The sequence below is a fragment of the Megascapheus bottae genome, chromosome 6 (genome assembly GCF_031878675.1).
Source record: "Megascapheus bottae isolate mThoBot1 chromosome 6, mThoBot2.hap1, whole genome shotgun sequence".
Classification (NCBI taxonomy): Eukaryota; Metazoa; Chordata; class Mammalia; order Rodentia; family Geomyidae; genus Megascapheus; species Megascapheus bottae.
In genome coordinates, this window is record NC_143514.1 from 73,666,432 (window position 1) to 73,692,614 (window position 26,183).

Here is a 26,183-nt window from a genome sequence, read left to right on the forward strand (position 1 = left end):
GTTAGTGCTAGAATTACCCTAGGACATCAGGGTATCACCTGCTCCCTAACAGCTGGTATCACTGCCTAGTTCAGTAGTGACAGAGAATGTTGCCATTCAAAATGTCACTTTGCCATAGCCCCTGAAGGCCTTCAGTTCCTGCCTGAATGAGGAGAGATCCAGGTGATGGGACAGGACACTTAGACTTGAGGATGGTCTCATGGGTCTCTTGTGGCTTCTCTTGTCAGGTGCTGCTGAAGTTGTTCAGTTACTGTGTGAAGGTGAAAGTCAATCGGCAGCAGCTGGTCAAGCTGGAAATGAACACTTTGAATGTCATGCTGGGGACGTTAAACTTGGTAATGGTTGTGGTTTGCAGGTGATGTGGAGGGAATGGTGGTGGTCCTGGGCCCTGGCTGGCCCCTTCTTCCTGCTGACTCAGCCCATGCTGTTGCCAGGGCACCCTAGAGCTTCCTTGTCTCCTTTCTGAGGGCAAAAGAAATAAGAGGAAGGCATCTCCTCAAACAATCAGCTCCACACCAGTAGAAAGTAGTGCCCCTCTCCTCAGGGCAGCCAAGAATGATATCCTGAAAACACCACATGTTTGCTCAAAACATGTGCACATGTGTGCACGCATGTGGTCTCTGGCCTCCCAGTCATGGAGGGCAGCAGAGGATGGTCAGCCGTGAGTGGCTGTGGTTGTGTCTCAAGAATGACTGGGTCTACTTCTCCCCTAGGCTCTGGTAGCAGAGCAGGAGAGCAAAGACAGCGGGGGAGCGGCTGTGGCTGAGCAAGTGCTCAGCATCATGGAAATCATTCTAGATGAGTCCAATGCAGAACCCCTGAGTGAGGACAAGGTAAGAAGACCCCATCCTCTCTACCTGCAGCCACTGGGAGCCCACAGTAGGCTTGTCCAAAACTGGCTGAGCTCACCCTAGAATTGGACTGACCCTATCCACTGAAGCCCTAGGAATGGCCAGGCTCAGCTAATGGTCATATCAATGCAGCGGAGTGGAGCTCTGGACTCAGAGGAAGCAAAGCTGCTGAAGATGCTCTTTCAGTCATGGCATCCAGGCATGACCTAGCTGATAGAAGAGTCTTTAGTCTTTACAGTTGAAGAACCTGGATGCTGTGAGAGGGAAGTGAATTGTTCAGTGTCATCCAGTTGTCTGCTATAGGGTCAGTCCCAGAACCAGGTGTTCCCTCCCCAGTTCCATCCCTCTCCACTGTCTATACCCCCCGCCCCCTGCCTTCCTCCCGGCTTACTGGTGCTGGTGATTAGGCAGGCCCTGTGCCCAAATGTTCAATAGGCTCCATTCTTTTAGGGTCACAGGAGATTGTATTGGTATATTTTGACTATTAAGAAACCTGGAAACTGCTTTACTAAGAGGAACTTCCCCCATTTCTATTGCCAATAAGGACTAAGAAATGGTTCTTCTGGGTCTGATGGGAGTAGCTGACTTTCAGGGATCAGCTGCTGGCTGCAGTCTCAGTCCTTTTGCTGTCTTCCCCATCACAGGGCAACCTCCTCCTCACGGGTGACAAGGATCAACTTGTGATGCTCTTGGACCAGATCAACAGCACCTTTGTCCGCTCTAACCCTAGCGTGCTTCAGGGCCTGCTGCGCATCATCCCGTACCTCTCCTTTGGAGAGGTGGAGAAGATGCAGATCCTGGTGGAGCGGTTCAAGCCATACTGCAACTTTGATAAGTATGTGGCCAGAGTTTTCTGCAGCTGAGTAAGAGTCCTCACAAAACCCCGTGAGGCTAGTGAAGATCCCCTTAGATTTAAGGGCTCAATCTAATAGGGAGGCAATAATTCAATTGTATTGAGTTAAAGTAGCAGCTGGCTAGGCGGCAGAAATGAAGTAGTTGGTGATAGGGGATGGGGCACGAAAAGGCAGAACTCTGTGTCCAAAAACTGCAAATGCCAAAGAACAGGGCAAGTTTGAGCACATAGCAGGTAAAAGAAACAATGTCAGGAACCAGGTATAGTGTGTCATAATAGAGTTCAGACAAGATCCTGCAGATTGTGGTTGATGATCAGTTTGACCACAGTTTGTTCTGTCTTCCCACCTTCATGCTGTCTGCTCTCTCCCCCCAGGTATGATGAAGACTACAGTGGTGATGACAAAGTTTTCCTGGACTGCTTCTGCAAGATTGCAGCTGGCATTAAGAACAACAGCAATGGGCATCAGCTGAAGGACCTCATCCTCCAGAAGGGAATCACCCAGAATGCCCTGGACTATATGAAAAAGCACATCCCCAGTGCTAAGAAGTAAGTCCCTTCAGGACTTGGTTCCATCTCCTGTCTTTTCCTTTTCCCCCTCCTCCCCCATCCCCTCTTTTTCCTTCCTCCCCTTCCTCCCCTTTCTCCTCCCCTTTCTCCTCCCACTCCTCCTCCCCCCTCCTCTTCTTCCTTTCCCTCCTCCTCCTCTCCCCCCTCCTCCTCTTGCTTCATGTGTGCCCTTTGTGCTCCTTTTAGCACCCTTCCCTTCTGTCCTTACCAGTAACCATTTAATCACCTCGGGGACCTTGGGAAGCTGGGAAAAAGATGAAGTCTTTCAGTTTGTTTAGAGTACTGGTTTCTGTCTGGCTTCTTAGTTGGGCTGGGAGGTTCTTCCCCCGCCCCCCACACCCCCAGTCCTAGGGCTTGAACTCAGGGCCTGGGGACTGTCCTTGAGCTATTTCAAGGCTGGTGCTCTACCACTTGAGCCACAGCACCACTTCTGGCCTTTTCTGTGTATGTGGTACCAAGGAATGGAACCAGGGCTTCGTGCATGCTAGGTGAGCACTCTACCTGTAGGCCACACTCCTGCCCCTGGGCTGGGTGGTTCTTAGGGATTCTTTCTTAGACTGTTTGGAGCATCACTTAGAACTAACTCAAAGCCAGAATCAGCAAGTGGTTTCTGGATACTTTTCTTATCTGGCCTGTAAGTTTGCCTTTCCTCTGCTTTGCAGCTTGGATGCTGACATCTGGAAAAAATTTTTATCTCGCCCAGCCCTGCCATTTATCTTGAGGCTTCTTCGGGGGCTGGCCATCCAGCACCCGGCCACCCAGGTGAGTGGACAGTATGTGTGCGTGCACTTCACTCTGCATGCAGGACATGTAGTGGGAAAGAGCCGTTCAGTTCCTCCCCCCCAGCAGAGAGAGGTAACTCCTCAGTCCAACTCAAGATGTGAATAAACATTAGATAAAACTCTTGCAGTAAAAGGAATACCTGGGAGTCATTTAGTTCTTCTCTATGTGTAAGTTATAATTGAGATTTCTGTATTCATTTAGTCATTTTGTTGGCTTTTGAGACAAGGCCAGATTGGCCTGAAATGGTCTTCCAGCCTCACTCAGTTTAAAGGGGCTTCCTCATACCCTGAGTGGAATGGGCAGCAGCTGAGCTGTGATGCTGTGGCTGATCAAACTGCAAACCATTATGTGCCATCTGTAATAACTCGTCATTTTCTGCGCTACCTCAGGCAACTGATGACTTTATGCTTTCTGCAGCCCATTCCTGGTCTTTCCACTGGGCTGGGGTATCTGTTAACCCTTCACAAATCCTACTACATGGCAAAATGAGACAGTTTGATCCCTTTGAGGATCCGCTTGGCTCTTCGTTATAATTACATCTGCTTCTTCTCTGCCACTGCCACAAACCCTTCTAACCAGTGGTCCATCCTCCATTTTGACAATTTTGTAATTTTAAAAAATTGGATCATGCTAGATGCCTGTGGCTTACTCCTTTAGTCCTAGCTACTCAGGCAACTGAGATCTGAAGATTGAGATTCTGTGCCTTCCTGGGCAGGAAAGTTTATGAGACTCTTATGTCCCATTAATTACTAAAAAACTAGAAGTGGAACTTGGCTCAAGTGATAGGGAGCACTAAAACTCAGGGACAGCACCCAGGCCTGAGTTCAAGCCACAGTACTGCTATCAAAAAGGGAAGAGACCCACACAGCATGTATGCAACCTTCTGGGGCTGGCTTTATCACTCAGCCTAGCAGGATGATTTTCTGGGGCCCATTTAGGTCCTCCTCTGGGTCAGTTCCTTTTTATTGCTGGGCACTCTGCAGTGGCAGCAGTATGTCTGTCTCTAACTATCTACCCATTAAAAGATAGTGTTTGTTTCCATTACTTAAGAACAACTGTGAACCTCAGCTGTAGGTTTTTTTGTTTTTTGTTTTTGTTTTTCCCCAGTCTCAGTTTTTTTATTGTGGCAAAATATATATAACATCTCCGTAATCAGTGACATTAGGTACATTTACATTCTTGAACCATTACCACTTTGATCCAACATGCATGCATGCGCGCACACACTCTTAAGGTCAGGCACAATGGCTCATACCTGTAATCCCAGCTACTCTGGAAGCAGCAATCATGAGTATCACAATTTGAAGCCATCCTGGGAAAAGTTAGTGAGACCCCATTTCAAGCAATAAGCCAGGTGTGATAGTTAATACCTATGATCCCACTTATTAGAAAGTTGGTAGGGAAGAGGGGCAGCTTAGGCAAAAATATGGGACCCCATTTTAAAAAACATAACTAGAGATCTGAGTGGATATGAGTCTTCATTTTTTAGGATAAATGCCCAAGAGTGTAATTGCTTGGATGGATATTTAGTTGCATATTTAGTTTTAATAAGAAACTAACAAAGTCTTTTCTAGAGTGGCTATACCATTTTACGTTCCCATCAGTAATGTGTGAGTGACCTAATTTCTCTGCGTCTCTGCCAGCATTTGGTGGCTATTTTTAATTTTTAGCTCTATTGGTAATGTGCAGTGCTATCTCACTGTAGTATTGACTTGTGTTTCCCCAATGCTTACTGATGGCTAATGAACGTCTCTTCATGGGCTTCATCTATTTCTTCTTCAGTGGAACATCTGTGTCTTTTGGCCATTTTCTGAGTGCACTGTTGAGTGTTTTAAATGTTGCATTTTAAGACTTTTGTTTATAAACTGTGTTGAATGTAATTCTGTCTTCCCACTTGGCAGTCTGTTCTGATAGCTACAAAATGTAGTTGGTTACAATAAGACTATTGTTATTTGTCTTACTAATCTCTATTGTTCTAAACTTTGGTTCAACTCAATAGAGAGGGTTACAACTCAATAGAGAGGGTTACAATTGATATGTTTTTATAGAAATACTTTTTCCCAATAAGACCCTTCACATAAATTTTTTCATATCGTTGTAACATGTCTGTGCCCTATGGAAATACTTCAAGGATTAGAACTCATATGTGGTCAAAGGTGGTACATGAGTTTAAAACTCCAGTCCCCTGAGACCCAGCCTTACTCAGCTGCCACATATAATGACTTCCTTTACAGCAGGATTTATGTAGTTAGATACCTGGCATCCACATTGACCATTCTTCTCTTTACACATTTATTGTGACGAGTGCTGAACTAGGTTGGACATTGGTGAACAAAACAGTGTCTACTGGGAGATTGCTGTCTGGTAGAAGATAGGGTCAGGGCACAGTAATGGCTAAGCAGTGACTTTTGAGTGCAGGGGAAAGAAGACTTTTAAGAAGTGAGAAGTGTGGCCCCTCCATAGGCTCAAAGTCCCTGGGAGCTCAGGGCATTCTTCATTCCACTTGCAGAGTTGGCCACAGTTGTATGGGATGGGCAGGGCCATATGGCAGGAGCTGATAGTGGGCCCAGAGTACTCCACTGAGTGGCATTGTAGGAGGTAAAAGGCAGGGTGTTGAGAGTACTAGAAGAAGAGTTTGTGACTGTGCCCTGTGGTATATGGACAGTTCTTCCTCGCAGAGTGTGAGCCCCTTGAGGGCAGATCAAACAGTGTTGTGCACACATGTATCTGTGCTCATGTGTACACATACACATAGAAAACAACCAGGGGTTTGGTGGTTGGGTGCCAGTGAAAAAAATGCAACAGGGTTTACAATGTGGGTTCAGCAAGGAGGCATGATATAACTTGTTGTTTTGCTAAGGTGCAAATCTGCAATGTTCCTGGGGTGAGGATAGATTTACGAGCTGGTGAGCACTTTCACCTTGCAGGCTGACTTTGTTGTTTGCAGTTTATTGTCCTGTGTGGCAGTGCCACCTATCACTTGTGACAGGGGTGCCACGGCACTGCCCGGGGAGCTCACCTGAAGGGCTTGTCCACACTACCCTGCCATTTCTGATGCTGCCTCAGAGCACAGGGTTGATGTCAGTGGTTCTAAGACTCGGCTTCATTCCCTCATGGAGGTAAACCTCTCATATGCCTAGATTGAGGAAACTGCTCCCACGTTTGGTGATATCAAGGTTTCCAGATGTAGAACGTGGGGCTGTCCCTCATGAACCGACAGGCCTCCTCTGCCTGCTATATGCACCGTGTAGGTCTCATACCAAGAGAAAACCATCTTTGGCTATTTTTTTTGTGGGGGGGCAGTCCTAGGGCTTGAACTCAAATCTGAGCACTGTACTTGAACTTTCTTCAAGGCTAGATCTCTACCACTTGAGCCACAGCTTTTTCTATGTATTGGTACTGAGGAATCGAACCCGCGGGTCTTGGTGCATGTTAGGCAAGCACTCACCACTTGGCCAAACTCCCAGCCTAGTATTAATGCTTTTTATACTTGGGAATACTGAAGCTAAAAACTGGAGTAACTAATCACAGGTCTCTGGTGGAGTTAGTCCTCACATTTGTGTCTTTTTCAAGTGTAGAGGTGCAGGTTCTGATTGCAGCTGAGTAGATGGCCCGAGAGTGTGAATTGGCAGCTTTTCTAAGCCTTTGCATTCCTGTTGGAAAGCTTGTCTCCATAACTGGGCACATGTGTCTTTTTGGTCTCTTCTTGGCAGGTTCTGATTGGAACTGACTCCATCACAAACCTGCATAAACTGGAGCAGGTGTCCAGTGATGAGGGTATTGGGACTTTGGCGGAGAACCTCCTGGAGGCACTGCGGGAACACCCTGATGTGAACAAGAAGATCGATGCAGCGCGCAGAGAGACCCGAGCGGAGAAGAAGCGCATGGCCATGGCTATGAGGCAGAAGGCACTGGGGACCCTCGGCATGACGGTACAGCCACCTCCCGAAGTCCCTGTTTGAGGACGAGGGAACAGCCATGCCCCAAAGCCTTTTGTACTTGGGGTGGAAGTACAGCTGAGGTGGTGAAAGTGAGGACTAGACAGATGAGGCAGGAACTAGGTGTGTTGGCCTCCTCAGAGCTGAGGTTATGGTGCTCTGCCACCTATACACAGGACTAGGGACTTTGTAAGTTCTGCAAACTAACACTGATGGAGATAATAGTGATTGAAGGGGTGGGGGGGAACTGGGCTCAGCAGGCAGCTTACTCTACACCCTCAGGTGGTTCTGAGTTAATACTGTTATTCCCATTTCCAGAAGAAATGGGAGACTGAAAGGTGAAGTAACTGGGTGTCCAGCTAATAAATGATGGTCAGGATTTTCATTGGGCTCTGTTTGACACCGAGGACTCCACTGCCCCACTTGGAGGAAGCTTTTTCATGGGAAGAGCTTTGTACGGACAGGCAAACTCAAGTGTCAGCAGAACAGGGGACAATCAGAGCACAGCCTCCTTTGGCATCTGAAATATGGGATTGCTGGCACCAAGAAGGGGACTTTGAGTGGCAAATGGCACCATCTCAGTTTCCTCTGCTTCAGTGTTACTGCAGGAAAGGGAGACCAATAAAAGAATGCAGGTGTCTCCTCATTAGAAGACAACAGACAGGCTCTCCTATTCATGTGGCAGTCGTTAGTGTGTTCCTGAGTGTCTGCAAGCCAGGTGGGTGAGCATGTGGAGATCCCCTCATGACACTGCCTGGGTTTCCCTACAGACCAATGAAAAGGGCCAGGTAGTGACCAAGACGGCGCTCCTGAAGCAGATGGAAGAGCTAATTGAGGAGCCAGGCCTCACATGCTGCATCTGCAGAGAAGGCTACAAGTTCCAGGTATGGCCTCTGGGAGGCAGTTGCTGTGAGGTCTCAGGCTCTGGTGGCATAGACGGTTGCTTTACGAGGTGGTGTCCCCTCCTGCAGGCTGTTCTGCCCATAGATTGGTGCAGTCTCAAGATAGGAGTCTTGATTCCAGCCTAAGGCTGGCTGCCTTTCTGTTAGCTAGGAAGGCAAACTTGTCTGAGCATCCTCATCAACAGACATTGCCCTTCTGCATACTGAGCCTCACATGTAGAACTGAGTATAAATGTACTAATTGTGCCTTGAAACTGCCAAAAGCCCCATAAAGAGTTAAAACAAAAGGTTCATGACAATCAGAATTCCAGCTAAGAACTGATCTCAGACTGGTATTTCAGAATACATCTGCTGCTGTATTCAGGACAACAGGAGATCAGAATCTCCATTTTCTAGGTACACTCAAGGTACATGATACTTGAAAGAATAGAGTAGCAGGCCTAGAAGGGGTCTCGTCCTGTCTAGTGCACAGGCAAGTGCCCTTACCAGTCCGCCTGCCATGCCATCTTCTCTGGCATGGAGTTCCGTGTTTCCAGATAGATGAAATGCAGAAAAAGGATGACTTAGGTTTGATCTCTGCTTCTGTCTGCACAGCCTCTTCCCACTGGTTTCTCTCCCGTCTTGATATATTTTCTGTTGCTGCAATGCCTGAGACTGACTGAAGGACAAGCAGGCATGTGCAGAAGAGAGCCATATGTGTGAAGCATACTTTTGTGTTTTTTCTTCTAATCCTGGGGTTTGAATTCAGGGCCTGGGCCTGGGCACTGTCCTTAAGGCTAGCACCCTACCGCTTGAGCTACAGCACCACTTCTTGCCTTTTCTATGTATGTAGTACCAAGGAATTGAATCCAGAGCTTTATGCATGCTAGGCCACACTCCTGGCCCTGCAAGGCATATATTTTTTTTTTTTCTTGCCAGTCCTGGGGCTTGGACTCGGGGCCTGAGCAGGCTAGTGCTGTACCACTTGAGACACAGCACCACTTCCAGCTTTTTCTGTGTATATGGCTTGGAGGAATCGAACCTAGGGCTTCATCTACGCTAGGCAAACACTCTACCATTAGGCCACACTCTCGGCCCACAAGGCATACTTTTTATCAAGCCCCTCATAGGTGTGAGAACTGTGGTCACCCCTTCGTGAGGGTGAAATCCCCATGACCTAATTACCTAGGTCCCACCACCTCTTAACACTGCCCTGAGGAAATAAGGCTCAGCATGAGTTTGACGGGAACAAATCATACTCCAGCCAGAGTGGCCACTCTCCTGACCCAGATCCACCAGGAGACACAGCACTCTCCTCAGTCTGTGTCCTCACCTTCTGCAGCCCGAGGCATGGTTTGTCCTCATCTCTCTTCCTTTCTCTGTCACTTTTGCAGCCCACCAAGGTCCTGGGCATTTATACCTTCACTAAGCGGGTAGCCCTGGAGGAAGTGGAGAATAAGCCTCGGAAGCAGCAGGGCTACAGCACCGTGTCCCACTTCAACATTGTGCACTATGACTGTCACTTGGCTGCTGTCAGGTAGGCACTGGCCATTCAGAGTGGGCCTGTCCTCTTCCTCATTGGCTAAAGCTCTGGGAAACTTGAGAGGAGGAGCCACTTTGCTCACAGTCCTGGACTGGCAGGGGTTAGGACTGTCAACCCCGAGGTTATTGGGATTACTATCTTTGGGGAATTGGGTATTCTACCTTAAACCATTTGGACCAACAGACTGTTCTTGCCGTAACAAGAAAAATGTGTTTGGCCCCAGCTGGTAGAAACAGTCTTGCTTACCTGAATTAGTGAAGGCAGCATTTACCTTATGGAAGTCACAGCTCATTCTCTCCATAGGGTCAAGAGCATGGCTATAGACTCAGTATTAGAAAACCCTTCCCCACCCACTCACCTACCTGCCTGGTAGCCAGATTGATTCTAGCAGTCACTGACTCCTGCTCTGCCCCTCATCCAGGTTGGCTCGAGGCCGGGAAGAATGGGAAAGTGCTGCCCTACAGAACGCCAACACTAAGTGCAATGGGCTCCTTCCGGTCTGGGGGCCTCATGTCCCTGAATCAGCTTTTGCCACTTGCTTGGCAAGGTGAGTGTTAGACATTTCCTGTGGTAGATTTCCAGGAGCTGGGAAAAGATCAGCTCTAAGCTGGTGACATCATTTCCTTGCCCCTTCACTGGGTATCCATATTTGTCTTGCTGACCTGAGAGTTGTCTAAAGATTAGTAGGCCTCCACTGTTCTCCCCCACAGTTTCTGGGATATCATGTAAATTTTCTCATCTGTTATACTTGCCTCCTTTTAAAAAAAAAAAAAAATGTTTAATCTGAGACTCAAGAACCCTGACTTGGTCATAAAGACAGAAATTTTCAGGATTCACTTCTACAGTGTATGGCTCCGATAGTGAAAATAGCATATGGTGGTAAGGATATTGGACTTCTTTTAAGGTTGCCCTGCTCCTACAAATCCAGGTCAAAATGGCTCAGGCATCTCTGAAGTTCTTGTGTCTGGTGGAGACTTGTGGAGTGATAGCCCCTCCCCAAGCCCTATTTTAAAACTCAGGGATGAAAAGTAGTTGTTATAAGACTGGCGCCTGGCAGCGATAATGGTAAAAGTAACAGTGAGCAGCATATTATATATACATCTCTACACATGCTGCAGGTGAAGAAATGGGGTCACCTGGAGGGTACATTGCTTGCTCAAGGTCACTCAGTTAATGAGTACTGACTTAGAAAAAGCTCACTGAGAGGTTGAAGTGCTTATTCTTATGGCTAGATCACCATGTCAGGCAAAAGTAGGTGTAAATTCTGGAGCTGGGAGCATCATAGCTCAAGCGGTAGAGTGCTTATCTTAGTAACACCCAAACCAAAAGACGGTAGAATGAATAAGTTCCTTTATTTTCCTCTAAAACGTACCATGTGGCCAAGAAATATCCTGTACCATCAGTCCGTTTAAAATGGGCCCCAGATGTGATGGCTTTGTATTTACACTTGAAGTGCTATGTGCAGCCTGTGGCTGTAGAAGTGAAGATGTCATGTGGTCTTGCCTTCTAATGGCCCCAGCCCTTATCCTTAAGTCTCCTTTCCTTCTTGCTCCATTTGTTAACCTTCGCAGACATCAGCCCAAGGTATCAGAGTTTTACCTTCCAGCCTAGCCTCTCACCAGGCCCTCACTTGTGCTCCAATGTTTGTTCTACATCGTAGGCATAACACATACCTCCAGGAATGTACCGGCCAGCGGGAGCCCACATACCAGCTCAACATCCACGACATCAAGCTGCTGTTTCTACGCTTCGCCATGGAGCAGTCGTTCAGTGCAGATACTGGAGGGGGCGGCCGGGAAAGCAACATTCACCTGATCCCATACATCATTCACACTGTGCTTTACGTCCTGAACACGTCAGTATCCCACACTCCATGACAGGCATCTTGGCTGATCCACCCTACACCCTTCTACCCAACAAGACCCCCTCAGCTTTTGCATTACCTCCCTGGTCAGTTCCAGAGCATATGTCTGACCGTAGGTAGCACGTGATGCGTTTAGGGGCACAGAGACTATAAACGGGATAGCTTCCCAGTGAGCAAGGACTCAGGACAGGCTCCATTTCGCGCATGAGTTTGTTAACCCGGCTCTCTTCAGTGAATAACAAAAACAGGAGGATTGAAGATGATGTAGGAAAGTCAACTGAGAAAGAAAACAGCCAGGAAGAAAGCAGTGTTCTTATGTGTGAGCATTCAGAGCAGTTAGGTGATACTTGGTGTCATTTTAAAGAAACATCCACAGGGAGGGTGGAGAAGTCTTCTGCTCCACTCCAGATTTTAGAAGCAAGTTAAGAGATGTATTATGCCTTAGCTTATAGATTTATTTGGATGAGTGCAAACTTGCAGGCCTTTCTCTTAGCAGAGTTCCACAGCTCCAGTGGGCAGAGAGCTGGCAGCTTGCAGGAAAGCCACATACAGTCCACATATGGCAGCTGCCATGACTATGAGGCAGCAGGACAGCCAGCTCTTGTCCTTTTTCTTGTCAACAATGTTGTTTTCTCTTTGTGGGATACAAAGCTGACCTCGATTCTGCAGGCTCATTGTAGAGGTTGCAGGGCAGGTCTACCTCAGAGCACATTACATCATCTGCCAAACTCCTAGGGCTGTCAGAAAGAGATACGTGGCAACCCTGACAGGCAAAGACTTTGCTTCTGTGCAGACCCTGCTGCACGCCCTGGCAGTACTAATTACCAGTGTTCTTGGGCTCTGACAAAGCATGTGGTTTTGCAGGGACATGTCTCTTGGCATCTATATGGTGGAAGAGAAACAGATCAGCAGGCAAACACTTCCCATGATGTACCCAGCTGGGATAGAGTCCATGAATCCAGGCAACACCATGTTCCCCATTGCCCAATACTTGGAAGTTATGCCCAAGTCCCTGAGTTTTGGGCAGTTGCCCCTGTCGTGGTACCTTAGCCAGGCAGAAGCTGACCAGTAGCCCTCTGTCTTCACCACAGACTGCTCCCCTTGATAGCAGGCTTGACATGGGAGGAAGCTTGGTCATAGGGCTGTTGGGCCTTTGGTGAACCATTTAGCACAAAGGCATGTATGCCGTGACCCCTGAGCCATAGTAGAACCTGAGTTGTTCCGGCAGTGACCAAGAACCTCCACCTCCCTGCAGGGCTGGAGATCTAGTCGAGTCCAGCCATTTTAGCTGTGCCCATTCTTCAGTGAGCAGAGGGAAACAGCGCATCCTCTGGCCCCCAACCCAGTGGCCATGGCAGTGCCATCTGCCAACCTGGAATTCTAGTGGCTGTTGTTGTGTTGCATTGTTTTTGCCCATCTACCTCTATCCCTAGTACACACACAATTAAGGTGGGCATCAAGCATTCCCGGCATCAGAGTTCCATCCAGCCTGGATGTAAACAGACTTTGTAGCTGGAAATATATGGGCAGGAAAACTTGAACTATCTATCTATACTTGTTTTTATTAGTGAGCGTTTAAATGCACAGAGGGGATTTATAGCTGAGTGATCATTTAGTGACGCATTCATGAGCACTTGTCCACCCTCTATCATAGGGAGTAGGGTGGATTTGGCTCACTGCTGGCTATCCCAGTGGATGACTCTGATATTTAGGTCTTCTGTACAGTTCTTCTCTGCACAGCTTGGGCAGCTGTAGTACCTGTCTCATGGGTTCTTGTGAGGATTAATCTGCGTAGAGCATGTGAACAGTGCTGGGTCTTCAGGTTTGCAGTGATCACCACTGACACAGGTTAAGCAGAAGTTAAGAGCAAGTAGCAGCACCTATCTGGGAGAAACTTGTAATGATCATGAGAAAACAAACCGGGAGAGCACTGATGTCACTAACTGAGCCAGATGCACTTAAATACTACGGGGCTTCTCACTGGACTCAAGTCAGGGATTCTATGTTCATAGCTTGTTCCCGCCACCGACCGGCTTGGTGGTTTGGGACAAGGTACCTCAGTCCTCTGGGCTTCCAGAATAGTTAAGTGTTGGTATCTGTCCTGCAGCAGTGTTCTCAAGAGCCAGGAGGTATTAACGATGCTGTGGAGATGATGGGACAGGGAAGGCGACATAAATGATGGCTAGGAGGGCAGTTAGGCTTGAATTGCCGGGAAAGGTGTCTGGTTAAGCCTGTCAGCCATTTCAATGTTCAGCAGACTCAGTCCCCTTCCTGGGCAGCCTCTTCCTCCACCCCCTGTTCATCACACTCCTTTTCTTCCAGAACCCGAGCAACGTCCCGAGAAGAGAAGAACCTCCAAGGCTTCCTGGAACAGCCCAAAGAGAAGTGGGTGGAGAATGCCTTTGACGTGGACGGACCCCACTATTTCACAGTGCTGGCCCTGCACGTCCTGCCCCCTGAGCAGTGGAGAGCGATGCGCATAGAGATCCTGCGGAGGCTGCTGGTGACCTCACACGCCCGGGCAGTGGCTCCAGGGGGAGCCACTAGGTCAGTGCTTGCTTCGGGAAGCTGCTGCTTGTGTTGTGGAGTTTCTGACTAGGGTTGGATTTTCCTTTTCTATATTTAAAAACTCTTCCTGCCCTTTCCATTTGGGTCTGTCCCATGCTTCATGAGCCTTTTTTCTTTCAGGTCCACTCTTGATTGCTGCAGTAGGAATGTACTTCTTGTTTGCGCATTTTAACCAGTATGTCATGACAGAAACGAATGCTTGCTTCAGAGGCCTCACTGTTGAGTGTAGTCTGGCAGCATCTGCTACCCAGTGCCATGTGCCCCTTAGCTTAGGATCTGAGGCATCATTTCCACATTGATGGATTAACAAGGAGCTTTGAGGCTCATAATAATGACACCAAGAGAATCGTATGTGCCTGAAGTAGCACACACGATACCTTTACCTCTGTCAGCTCTGAGAGACCCAAGCATTGCCCATTTGTGGCCATATTGTGATGGCAGAGGACTAGGTTAGAGCTGTCCTGTTGAATCTGGCCAGTGCCATCTGGTCTGCGTAGAGTGGGAGGGCTTAGAGCGGGCTAGATTTCTATGTAGCTCTGTCCCCATCACAACCATGTCACTTTCTGATATCTCCCAGGAACCTGAGAATGGATGGTTAGTTTGCTACTTGGAATTGCAAATAGAGTGGCCATTTACTGGACACAGGCTGCCCATAGCTGGTATGAAGTCTGAGCACACCAGAGTTGTTATAATAGAATTCATTACTGTCCCAGCCACTCAAGGAAAAGCTGACTGGCCACAGTTGAACTGGGAAATCTGGTATGAGCTGCATTCATGGATTGCCATCCTCTCTGTAGTAGTTTAGTCACCTTTCCTAATTAGCCTTAAAGTATTAAGTCAGGCAGGTACAACTGAGATTCTGCTTCCCAAAGCAGCCACATGGTTTATGACTGGGAGCCTGCTACCTGCAAAACCGACTAGAAGATGTACCATGGAGTCACCTAGGTTGGGCACCCTCAGAGGAGAGACCACAGCTGGAAGGGCAATTAGAGGGTACCGTCTAGGGCAATATGCTGGCCACAGGCTTTGTCCTGGGTCCTTTACGGTTGGGGTTGGAGAATCAAAAAGATTCCTTGGCCAGGAATTTGTGTGTGTGGAAGCCTGGCAGTTTCTTAGGCTTTCATCCGAGCACAGAGAGGCTGCAGGCTGCTTATTGTCAACGACAGGGAATCATCTGATTCTGTTATCCCTTTGTGAATGGAACATATTGAGTATAGGTGTGGCTGGCCCATCCCAGGCTAAGTCGCCCTTTCCCTTGAAGTCCATGGTGAATGCTTAGTTAACACTCAGGTTGAATACCTGGCCGTTCAGTCATGGATGCGTTTCCATGTGTGCTGAGATGGGGAATAATCTATCACAAAAGGCAGCTGGCTTTTACTGACTTTGTGAACAAAACCTTTCATAGAGCATGGATGGTAGAAATGGAACACTGATGTTCATATATAACTCTTTTGCCTAGGGCAGTCTGGGCTTTCTGAGTTGTGTGAAAATTGTAGTTCCTGAAACCAGCAGTGTCTGTGGAGGGCTTGTCGGACTCCCCCTGCCCCTCACCCCTACCCCAGGGTTCCAAGACACTGACTGGATGTTAATCCCAATCTGATTCACCGGCTAGAAACACTGGGTGTGGGGATCTTCTCGAGGATTATCCCAGGATTTAGGAGGCACTGAGTGGTGGTTACATGTTCCATCCTCCACTTCGCTGTTGCTCAACACCAATTTTCTACCAGCTTGCTAGTTTTGTGTTTGTATTTGTCTGGTTTGGGTCTGCTGGCTATTTAAAAATATCCTCTGGCAGGAATGTAGAGATGGAAGTAAACCTGGTTTCCTACCTCATTAGATAGGACCCTATCCAAGAACTGGTATGGAGCTGAGCCTGGGGAACACAGGAATCCTTTCCCTTTCTTTATGTTGAGAATCCTTTTGATTGCCATGTCGAACTCTAGTTTGGAAGGTACTGTTAAGACGGATGAAGTTTATGAAGCATTTTTGTAGTAAACCTCTGTGACCTAGACCCCAGGACTTGAAAATTTCTTACCCATACCTTCTCTTTTTCTAAGAAGATAGGCCTTTAGGCATGGAACTTGAGGTATGTGAGACACAGGTTATGTGACAGTCCCTTGGTCCCTGGATACTTGGCTGTGCTTGTGTGCCCTCCTCGGAACTTGATGGGATGGCATTTGATTTTCTTTCAGGCTGACAGATAAGGCAGTGAAGGATTATTCTGTTTATCGCTCTTCCCTTCTCTTTTGGGCCCTCGTCGATCTCATTTACAACATGTTTAAGGTAAGGAATCCCTTAGGGCATAGCTGGCTTGTGTAAGGGTTCAAGATGCTTGTCCTTTGGGCCTCACCCTGCCCCAGCCCCCAGTGGTTGTTCTTCCTAGCTTAGGGTGCATTAATTCTGAGAAGCAAATACCCCCTGCTGGGCACAGGGCTGTGCTCTTAACCCAGACCTGCACCTCTGGGCTGAGCATTGCAGTCACTTCTGTGCGGGGAGCTGCCTCCCCAGCCGGCCTCCCGAGCTCCCTGTGTGAGTGTGACCTTCTCAGTCCTGCCTATATCAGGGTGCTCCCCTGTACCTTCAAAGAACGGGAGTATTTGTCCAAGAGATGATGGCTCATGCCTATAATCTTCAGGTGGCTGAGATCTGGGGATAGTGGTTCAAAGCCAGCCCGGGCAGGAACGTCTGTGAGATTCTGTTCTCCAGTTAACCACCAGAAAACCAGAAGTGATGCTGTGACTCAAGTGGTAGAGTGCTAGCCTTGAGCAAAAGCGTTTAAGGATAGCACCCAGGCCCTCCTGCCCCCTCCCAAAAAAGTGTTTGATTGGATCCTGTTTTGCCATCTGAGAGAAAGAGCTTTGGAAATGCATAACTGAAATGTGTGGGGAGGAAGAACTCAGCCCTGTGTTGGAGTTGGAGTTGATAGGTTCCGGTAGCACAGTGCACAGTCCAATGCTGTGTGAAGGATGACAGCCTGTGGGTCCTGAGGGTAGAACCCACCCTCTGGGGAAGCTGGTTCCCCACCCCGCCCCAGGAGGTTGAATAATGGCCTGAGTGAGTGGAGGCAGAGGCCAGGTGCATTCGATGATCCACCTAACCCTGCCTCCTGCTGCCTCTTGTAGAAGGTGCCTACCAGTAACACGGAGGGCGGCTGGTCCTGCTCTCTGGCTGAGTACATCCGCCACAACGACATGCCCATCTACGAAGCTGCCGACAGAGCCCTGAAAACCTTCCAGGAGGAGTTCATGCCAGTGGAGGCCTTCTCAGAGTTCTTTGACGCAGCCGGTCAGTATCAGCTTTTATCTTTCAAAGATCTTTGTGACAGCCCACCATGACTGCCCAGATTCTATACTGTGTCAATTCCTACAGCTTTATCTTCCAGCCTCACCAGAGAATAGTGGCTCTGGTGTGTGCCACATGCTCATGGCCTCCCAGGAAGAGCCAGCAGCTGCTTAGCCCCACCAACAGGCTTTGGAGGCCAGGGTATGTGGCCACGAAGTTCTGGAGCCCCTTTTGCATTCTGGCTTCTTTGGGGGGTGGGGGGGTGACAGTTCAGAGTATTAGCATTAGGGACAGAGACTTCTTATGTCACCTGTGTTCCCAGAGGACATAGAAGATTCTTAAATAGATGAAAAATACCAACCAGAGCCAAGAACATCTTTGTATGTACAAATAGAGCCACACACTGCATGACTGTCATTCCAAAAACAGATAGTTCATCCCACAGCAAAACCAAAGACCGTTGTTCTCTCCCATGTACAAACTTCCTGTAACAACCCAGTTTTTAAGATTTGCTTAGATCTCATTCACACACTGACAGTGGGGGACTTAGGCCCAGGTCTGGGAAAATCCACCAGGACAACAGATTCTATGCCTTCTCAGGCCTCGAACACTATTGTATCATGACGCTTGTTAGGGCTGATCTTAACAAAGGGACTGTTGCTACCTTGAGCCAAAGCAGAATTAATCTAAGCTGCTGAACTCTTTCTGTTAGCTTAACTTCTCTCCTTTCTCATGCTTCTTGTGTGGCTTATGTAAAGTGTAAAGGTGGACAGAAAGCCCCCAGATTCTATTATCAAGAGAACTCCTCCAGTAAAAGTTCCTCCTTAGACTCTGGGAGCAAGACCCACTAAAGGTCTCAGATTCTATACTGTGTCAGTTCCTCCCAGGCTAGGGCCAATTGAGCATTCTCTCCCCCGAAGCTCTGAGGCCTTCAGTAAGCTGTTGTTGGCAGGGGCCTCCATGGTAGCTGCCACCTCTACTTGAGAGCTCTCTGGTGCCACATGCAGCCCTGTGCACCTCTATGTCAGTTATCTTGCCAACTCCTTATGGCTCCTACCTGTCCTTTCAGCACCAGTGTATGTGAGTGCATACTTGTTCTCATCCAAGCAAGGCGCCGTGGCTGAGAGCCTGTCTTATTTTTCTCTCTGTGTCCTCAGTGCCAGGCCCTGAGCCTGTCACTCACAACCGTGTCAAAGTGGCTATGCAAGTCAGAGCTAGTGAGAAGGCGGACAGGAAAGGGAGGACTCATCTCCCTGCAGGCCCAGCATCTGCCCTGAGCTATCCTGTAGCAGGGTCAGGCTTTTATGGCATGACTTCATTACTTTTAAGTTGTTAGAAACTCTCAGAACCAGGCACACCCTATTCAAACTCAGGAACAAAAATCACCTTCCAAAGACAGCAAACTGTCGAGGCCACACTTTCCTCTGTCTGCGCGGATGCTTGGAGGTGGCTGTGTGGGGGGTGGTGTCTGGTAAACAGCTCTCCTTAAGGTGGAGGCTTTAGTGTCTCCTGGGCCTTACTTGCTGAGGGTAGGCAGTCTACCAGAGAGCTGACATACCTGGAGTGCCATCCAGGCGCTGGGCCCTTCTGCGTGCAGAGTCTCATTTAGTCCCTGCAGCAGACGGGCTTCCCACTGCCTCGGTCTGATAGCTGATGAAATGGCTCCTGAATGCCAGCAACTTGCTCAGGCACCAGGTCTGGTGATGGATTGAAGCCGAAAGGGCCCAGGGACCAGTACCCAGCACTGCCCATCAAAGCCAGTCACACCACCTTTCTTCAGCCCCAGCCCCCTTCAGAAGTCACAGCAGCCCCGGCAGTGACCCCACTCTGGGGAGCCAGGTTGACTTCCACCACCTCATTTCCATCCACAAAACAAGCGTGCTCACTGCCTCGCAACCCTTTGCAGCCACTGCTGCCATCCATGCAGGCTGGTCCTACCCACCTCTGCTGCCGTGTCTTCCAGGTCTTCTGTCGGAAGTCACTGACCCCGAGAACTTCCTGAAGGACCTGTTGAACTCCGTCCCCTGAGCACCCACAGAAACCGATTGACGGAGATCGAAGCTAGCTCGCCTTCCACCCTCTCTTCTTCCCTCCTCGAGCAGACTCCCCCACAGGATGCTGCGTGCTCACCCCTCCCCCTCGTTTTCTTGGAGTGAGTGGCGTGGGGGTTTAGGCTTCCTGGTTTACCTCGTGTGTGTGCTGCACTAGTGACGAAGTTGTCTGTACCCAAGCCTCGAAGGACCTGTACATACCTAGGAGCCGCGAGTTGTCCTGGCCAGTGTGATACTTGAGTGTGCACATCTTGAGAAATAAACGAATGACTTACTACACAGTGGAAATACACGGTTGGCTGCTGCCTGGCCCACCTGATGGTGTGGGAATACATGTGTACACATCCACATCACACACACAGCCGCTTTGCTGCAGTGCCACTGGAAGATGCGGCTCAGACTTGCTTTCTCGCTGTCCCTGGCTGGAGCAGGCAAGTTGAGGCATTGCATTTAATGGCTGTGGTTTTGGCTCCCTTGCAAAAAAAAAAAAATCAAACCATACTTTTGGGTCTTAGGCACTGGAACCCAAAGTCATTAGAAGTCTGATGGTTTTCTAGCCGAAGGAGGGCTCAGGGAATCTGGCCTGGTTTTTATCTTCCTCACAGGCCTGGTAACCATGTGGCAGTATCCTGCCAGCTGCCCTTGAAGCCTTCTTGGCTATCCCTGAGGAGGGGGACTTGAGGTCAGAAGAGTAGCATGTCTGCACACTGCCAGCTGGCCTCTGCAGCCTTGCGTTGGAAGGGCCAAGCCAGGAGCTCAGAACTGACAGCTTTGTGCTTCCAGAGCTGCAGTCTGACCTCAGGCCAGTTATCCACTGTTCCCCTTTTAGTGGTCTCAAGAGAGTTCAGGCATAGGGAGGGTGGTGTCAGCATTTATCACATGCAAGTAGAGTCGATTAGAGCCTTTCCCTGTAAGTGGGCTGAACTGCCAACTAGATGTGGGCTCTAGTGGAGGTGGCAACCTTCTAGACTGAGCTGCGGGCGTGCCTGCACATGTGTGTGAATGCCGGTACTGGGGCCTTGAACTCATTGGCTTTTTCCACCTAAGGCTGGTACTCTTACCACTTGAGCCACAGCTTCACTTCCAGCTTTTTTGCTGGGTTCTTAGAAATAAGACTCGTGGACTTTTTCTACCAAGATCCTCAGATCTTAGCCCTGAATAGCTGGGCTTACAGGCGTGAACCACTTGCTCCCACCTTGAGCTTCACTGTCACACCTTTGACACTTGGTGTTGACATGGCATCTCCTGAAGCTTCCCAGACCTGCAGTTACCAAAGCTAACAAGGTACTGCTGTTCCTGTGTGGCCCCTGCCGAGCATGCCGTGTTCCCACTGTCACAACTTCTCTTGGTGTCTGTGCGAGGCTGCTTCCTGGTGGCCCTGCCACCATCAGACAGGCTGCTGACAAGGTGGCTGTGCGGGTCTGTGCCAGGTGCCAGGGCTTGGCCTTGGTGTCTGGGCAGGAGTGGAAGTAGAGACTCCACAACTCCTCCGCAGGCCCACATCTTTTCATAGACACACCAAGGGACACCATACGAAGCCAGCTGCCCTTCTCCTGTCCCCAAGCCCATCCTGTCTCAGCCCATCGGGGCGTTCACTCCAGCGGCCGCCCACTGACAGTGGCAGCATGGAAACTGGAGACCTTGGACCACTCTGAGCTCTGCTGTTTCCTTTCCTCACATCCTGTATGCACGTGTAGCACACCGAAGGTTTCACAGGGCTGCAGGACCCCTCTTCCTGCCCCGCTCCTCCTCAGCTATGTTTGTTGAGATGCCCTGGGCTGAGCTGTTCTTGGCACTTCACTTGTGCTTTGGCCTCAAGTTGGGGTGACCCCTCACTGGGGTGGCAGCAGCGGTCACATGTTCATTCCTGGGTTTAGTTATAGGAGCTAGGGGAGGTTCCAGGCTGAGCTTCCTGGGCTTGACAGCTGGGGAGTGCCCCCCGCCAAGACCAGGGCCAAGTCCTCTGCCTCTACTTGACCATTTTGGGCCTCTGCCAGGCAAGGGGAGGGGACCTGCCTTTGCTTGGTGTCCCTGGGTGTTGGCACTTGACCCATAGCACCTAGCCCTTGCCACCGTGGCACAGTTCATTAATCTATGTGTGCACACTGGGGAAGGGAAGGGCCAAGACAGGACCAGGAGTCCTCCCTGCTGGCCCACAGCTTATACCTAGTGAGTGAAGTGAGCTCAGAGTGGGCACTGCCCCAGCTGGGCACTGATGAGTACACTGATGAGAATGGGACCATTCCCACTGGGGTAGCGTGCCTATGCCGGAAGGGACCAGGAACGGATGAGGTGGGAGACCTGGACAGTCATGTCACCTGCTCATGTCTCTGGGTGTCAGGACACATGTGTCACCCAACAGGCACACGTGCGTGCATGTGTGCACAGTCAGCAGTTGCTTCAGTGATGCATTTGTTTGCTTTTATTTTTGTCTCTACTGCTTTGTATTTCCTGCCCTGGGGGGGGCCTACTCCCTTCCTCTCCATCTTTGTCTCTTGCCCAGACTCAGAGCTTGGCCAGGCTATGCTGCCAGCTTGCCCTGTGGCCTCCCTGGCAAGTCTGAAGAAGCAGAGCCAAGGACTAGGTGTGTGCAGGCTCAAGGCCCACTCCCTGTGCTCGGCCCACTGGCCCTGCCCTCTGGAGCACGGGGCTAGCCTGAGCCCTGTTCCAGTGACAGTGATGCCCCAGCCAGGGTGGCTGCTTCAGCTTCCTTTCCATCTCACCTTAGGTCCCTGTACTCTGGCCTCTTGGCTCTAAAAGGGCCAGTTACAGGGAAGGAAGGGACTTAGGCGGCCATAAACCACAGTCCATCAAGCCTTTCTGATGAGCTTGTGTTGCCCCCAGTAGTTTCTGGTACAGGGAGATGGGGTCTCAGGCTGAGGAGGGGCACAGCAAGCCCCAGGCTTAGCCAGGAGTGACGAGGGCTGGGTGTCACTGGCAGCCAGAGCCGGGAAGGGGAGAAGACATGCATGTTCAGGTGTTGGGGTTCCGAGCAGGGCAGGAGTGGAGAGGACAAGGGCCTGCAGCTTGTTCCTCTGAACTCCCTCGGGTCCATCTGCTTCCTCTGCCTGGTGACCTGGTCTCTCTCCTCATCCCTATAGGCCTGTTCCTGCCGACACCCTGTTGGGCTGCTGGTAGCTTTAGCAATGGAGGTCTCATGATAGATTTACAGAGTACCTGTTGCAACCAGTGCCCTGCTCCTGGCCTGTGTTTTTTTACGTTTTTACAGAGAGGCAAGCTCAGCCACCCCAGGCTGCACAGCTTGTGAACAGATGCGGCTTGAGCCGGTCATTCGTCCCCTGGGTCTATTCCCCATCCAGTCTGGGCTCCAGCTTAAGTCATCTCTGCTCTCAGAGGCTTTGGGACTCAGAGTTTGGCCAGGTGCCTACAGCCACAGCCAAATGTTAACTGGCCAAAGGCTGGGCACTGTGCTTAGGGTTGGGGCAATTTGCTGCCCAGCCCTGGGAACTGGCTCTGGGCTGCGATGACGGGCAGATACAAGGGCCCTAATCTGTCCCAGTGCCATGGCAGGCAGGGCAATTAGAAGGCATCTTTTGTTTGGTGGAGCCTTAGTGCTGGGCTTCCACCTGCCACCCAGGTGGCCCAGGCCTGGCCCCTCACCTGCAGGAGTGTCCATCCAGAGGTCTACAGCCCATGGACAGGCAGCAGGACGACTTGACCCTGGTTGCTGTGGTGATAGCCTGTGGACTTGTTCTTGTGTGGTGCTAGCAGCCTCAGGCTGGACGGCTCCGGGGCCACAGTGGAACACCCTTTCTGTTTCTGTTCCCTGAATTGTGCTTCAGTGGCCCCCACCTCAGCCCCTGCTTGTGCAGCACTGTGCTTGGTGGCCGATGTCCCTGTTTCCCTCGTGTCCATGTCTTGCTGAGTGAGCTGATGGCCCTGTTAAATGGGGACTGCCTTGTGGGGAGGGGGGCTGGACACACAATTCTTCTCCTGCAGGAAGCCCCCCACCCCACCTCCGCCTCTCCCAGCTGCTCAGCCCTGTGTGGGGCACGGGCTGATGCTAGGTGTGAAGGGACTGAACTCGGAGGGTGGGTCATTTGGGTTCAGGGCTGGTTGTGTGGCCCCACTGGGCCTCGCTCGGCTCCTATCTAAGCATGTCTCACCAAGGCACTGAAAGTGGGTAATGAGAGCTGTGAGTAACGTGGGGGCTCCTAGCTGGGGAGCCTCACGGGTTCCTGGGGCAGGCAGACCCACACCAGATGGGTAGGCTCCCCTCCGTGGTCACTGCTGATCTGGCCACACAGCACTGGCTCTGTCACCAGTCTACCCACCTGTGTTTAGCGTCTCCACCCTACTCCTGGACAGTGGGCAGGTGCTCAGTGAACTGGTCCAGGCAAGGACTTCTGGAGGGGAAACGAGGCCAAGACAAGCAGGCACTTGTACATGCTCAGGGGACAAGAGAGGGACAGGCCATGGAAACCAGCTGGCTTGACCGTGTGGGAAGCCAGCATTCCAGGTGTCTGGGCCGGGCCACAGACCGGTCTGCCTTTGTACAGCAGCCATGGGTTTTTGTTTTTAATGGGGTGGAAGAAAATAATACATACCAGACACCGTAGCGCCTGATACAGCTCCTTCCTGGTCTGCACAGAGAGCCAAGGCCCGGCTCAGGTTCAGACAAAGCTGAGCCACGGTGGTGGGTTAGAGGAGGGGTGTACAGGAGTCTGGCTGCAGCCCATGTGTCCCCTGCTCCCCAGCAGAGCCCCGGGGGGTGGAAGTCACGCAGCCTGTGGCTCAAATTGGAGTTTTGCTTTTGTGGACTGTGTGGCCTTGGACAAATCAATTCGCCTCTCCAAACCTGTTCATCCGAGAACTGACACTGCTGGGGCCCTGCTCAAAGGCTGGTAGCAAGGAGGAATAATAGCAGTCGCAGCCATGAGCCAGCTTGGAGCCAAGAGCCTGGCATTGGCCTGGGCCCTCGGAAGGCTGTTTTCCACAGGTGGAAATGAGTGGACAGAGCTTCAGGGGCCTGTCGGCCAGGGAACAGCACTGCCACATCCTGGGATGGTGCCGAGGGCCCAGCCTGGTGAGCCAGGTGTGTCACTGGGGTTTGGTGGTGCAGCTGAGTGGCCCACAGCTTGCGAGTTCATGACCAGTGCAGCAGGCAGCCCAGTGGGGAGTCTGGAGGCAGAGGCCCCAGCAGGGGCCGAGGCCGTGGAGCAAATCTGTGGGTTCTGCCCCAGGCTGGCGGTGCCGAGTCCTACCGGCCTGGCCCACTGAGCACACACTTGGACAGGCCCCCGTGCGCCTCGTCCCCGTGCCCACTTCTGGACACTGCCACCTCTCACGTCTTTTTGTCATCTCTATGCCTGCCTGTCCCAGCCCATGACACAGATCAGCCCTGTGGACTTGTCGGGCCTTCCCCTCCCCACAGTGGGCCATGGAGTTACCTTTGTGGATCTCAGGCTTTGGGAGAGCAGCAGGGAAGCCCCTGGTGGAGGCAAAGTCTCATCTTCAGACAGAGAAATGAGTCCAACCTGGGGAGTGAGGAGAGGAGCACCAGGCGGAGCTGGGCAGAACCCAGGGGCCCTTCGCTCTCCTCATCCTGGCATTTTGTGCAAGATCCTTACCACCCTTTAACTGGCTGTGACCTTGTCCCCCACCCTGGGGGAGAGGGGCAGAAGCCCTACAGGAGTCGAGAAGCCTTGCAGGTTTCTGGGGTGACCTGCTGGTGGCATTGCTCCAGGCCTGCCTCATGCAGAACCAACACAGCCCCCATCTGTGGGATTTGGGGAACAAGTTCCCAGCGCAGGGAGTGGTGTCTCTGGGCAGGGCTAGCAGAGGAGCCGGGTGTGGGCTGACTCAGACAGGCACCTCTCCCAGACCCAGTGGAGTCACCCCAACTGCACGAGCCCAGGTTCCCTGGGGCTCCCACGAGGCCAGGCTGGTGGCCGGGTCCCTGTACACGTGCAAGGCTAATGAGTGTGCCTGGCCCACAGGCCGCCACGCCTGTGGTCTCAGAGGAGGCCTGGCAGGTGAACTGATTCCAGGACAGGGGAGCCACCCTGCCCCCAGGAGCAGCCCTGGCACCTGTGCCTGCTGACTCGAGGGCTTTGTCCCTTACTGGTGCAGGCCTCCTCCCACAAGACTCGTTGGCTGGGGCCCCAGCGTGAGAGGAGACGTCCGTCAGCCCTGCCAGTGCTGATGGGACAAGGAAGACAATGAAACAATGGAGGGCCAACCTCCCCCCTCCCCGTCTCAGTGCTGGTTCTAGCCAGGGGAGATGGTGGCAGGACTTCCAGGAAGACAGGACCCATAGCCTGTGTCCAAGCACCACGGATCCTCATGACAGAACGGAGTTATAAATAAATATGGACGGGGAGGCCGGGAGTTTGGCCTAGTGGTAGAGTGCCTGCCTAGCATGCACGAAGGTCCAGGTTTGATTCTTCAGTGCCACGTACATAGAAAAAAGCCAGAAGTGGTGCTGTGGCTCAAGTGGTAGAGCTCTAGCTTTGAGATAACCCAAGCACAATGTATATGTATGTATGTATATGTACACATGTGGGTGTGTGGTGTGTGTAAGGGGAGAAAGGAAAAGAAGGCCATGGGGTTGAATTGGAATTCAGGAAACAAATCAGAGAAATAAATATGGCTGGAAATGTGTTAAATATTAATGTCTCTCACACACGTACAACCACTGTTTGTTCTTTGACTCTCAATTACCAAATTCCCCGGATGCTCAAGTATCCTCTCTAAAATGACATGGTATTTGCATGGGTTTTACACATTCCTCCCGTGTACTGTGTGTGTGTGTGTGTGTGTGTGTGTGTGTGTGTGTGCACATACACGTGCTGATACAGGAGCTTGAACTCAGGGCCTGAGTTCCCTTAGCTTTTCCTCTTAAAGTTAGTGCTCTACCACTTGAGCCACAGCTCCATTCTGCTTCTTGCTGGTTAATTGGAGATAAGAATCTCATAGACATAGCAAGGAGCAAAGCCTAGTGGTAGAGTGCTCGCCTCGCATGCATAAAGCCTGGGC

The 26,183-nt window shown here is 50.7% G+C and overlaps 1 protein-coding gene across 4 annotated transcripts in view; it reads left to right on the forward strand.

The window, feature by feature from the left end:
• The window catches only part of Ubr4 (ubiquitin protein ligase E3 component n-recognin 4), a 129,448-nt gene extending 109,985 nt beyond the window's left edge, over positions 1-19,463 (forward strand). For all 4 annotated transcript variants that reach the window (XM_090335707.1, XM_090335709.1, XM_090335708.1 and 1 more), the window contains 14 exons: positions 228-335; positions 714-833; positions 1,496-1,686; positions 2,080-2,253; positions 2,937-3,036; positions 6,771-6,989; positions 7,766-7,879; positions 9,271-9,413; positions 9,841-9,966; positions 11,080-11,274; positions 13,606-13,830; positions 16,044-16,134; positions 16,974-17,136; positions 19,097-19,463. In XM_090335707.1, coding sequence (XP_090191833.1) covers positions 228-335; positions 714-833; positions 1,496-1,686; positions 2,080-2,253; positions 2,937-3,036; positions 6,771-6,989; positions 7,766-7,879; positions 9,271-9,413; positions 9,841-9,966; positions 11,080-11,274; positions 13,606-13,830; positions 16,044-16,134; positions 16,974-17,136; positions 19,097-19,161 — 2,034 coding nt within the window. In that variant the 3' untranslated portion in view covers positions 19,162-19,463. The remainder of the gene's footprint in view (positions 1-227; positions 336-713; positions 834-1,495; positions 1,687-2,079; positions 2,254-2,936; positions 3,037-6,770; positions 6,990-7,765; positions 7,880-9,270; positions 9,414-9,840; positions 9,967-11,079; positions 11,275-13,605; positions 13,831-16,043; positions 16,135-16,973; positions 17,137-19,096) is intronic.
• Positions 19,464-26,183: the final 6,720 nt, after the last annotated feature.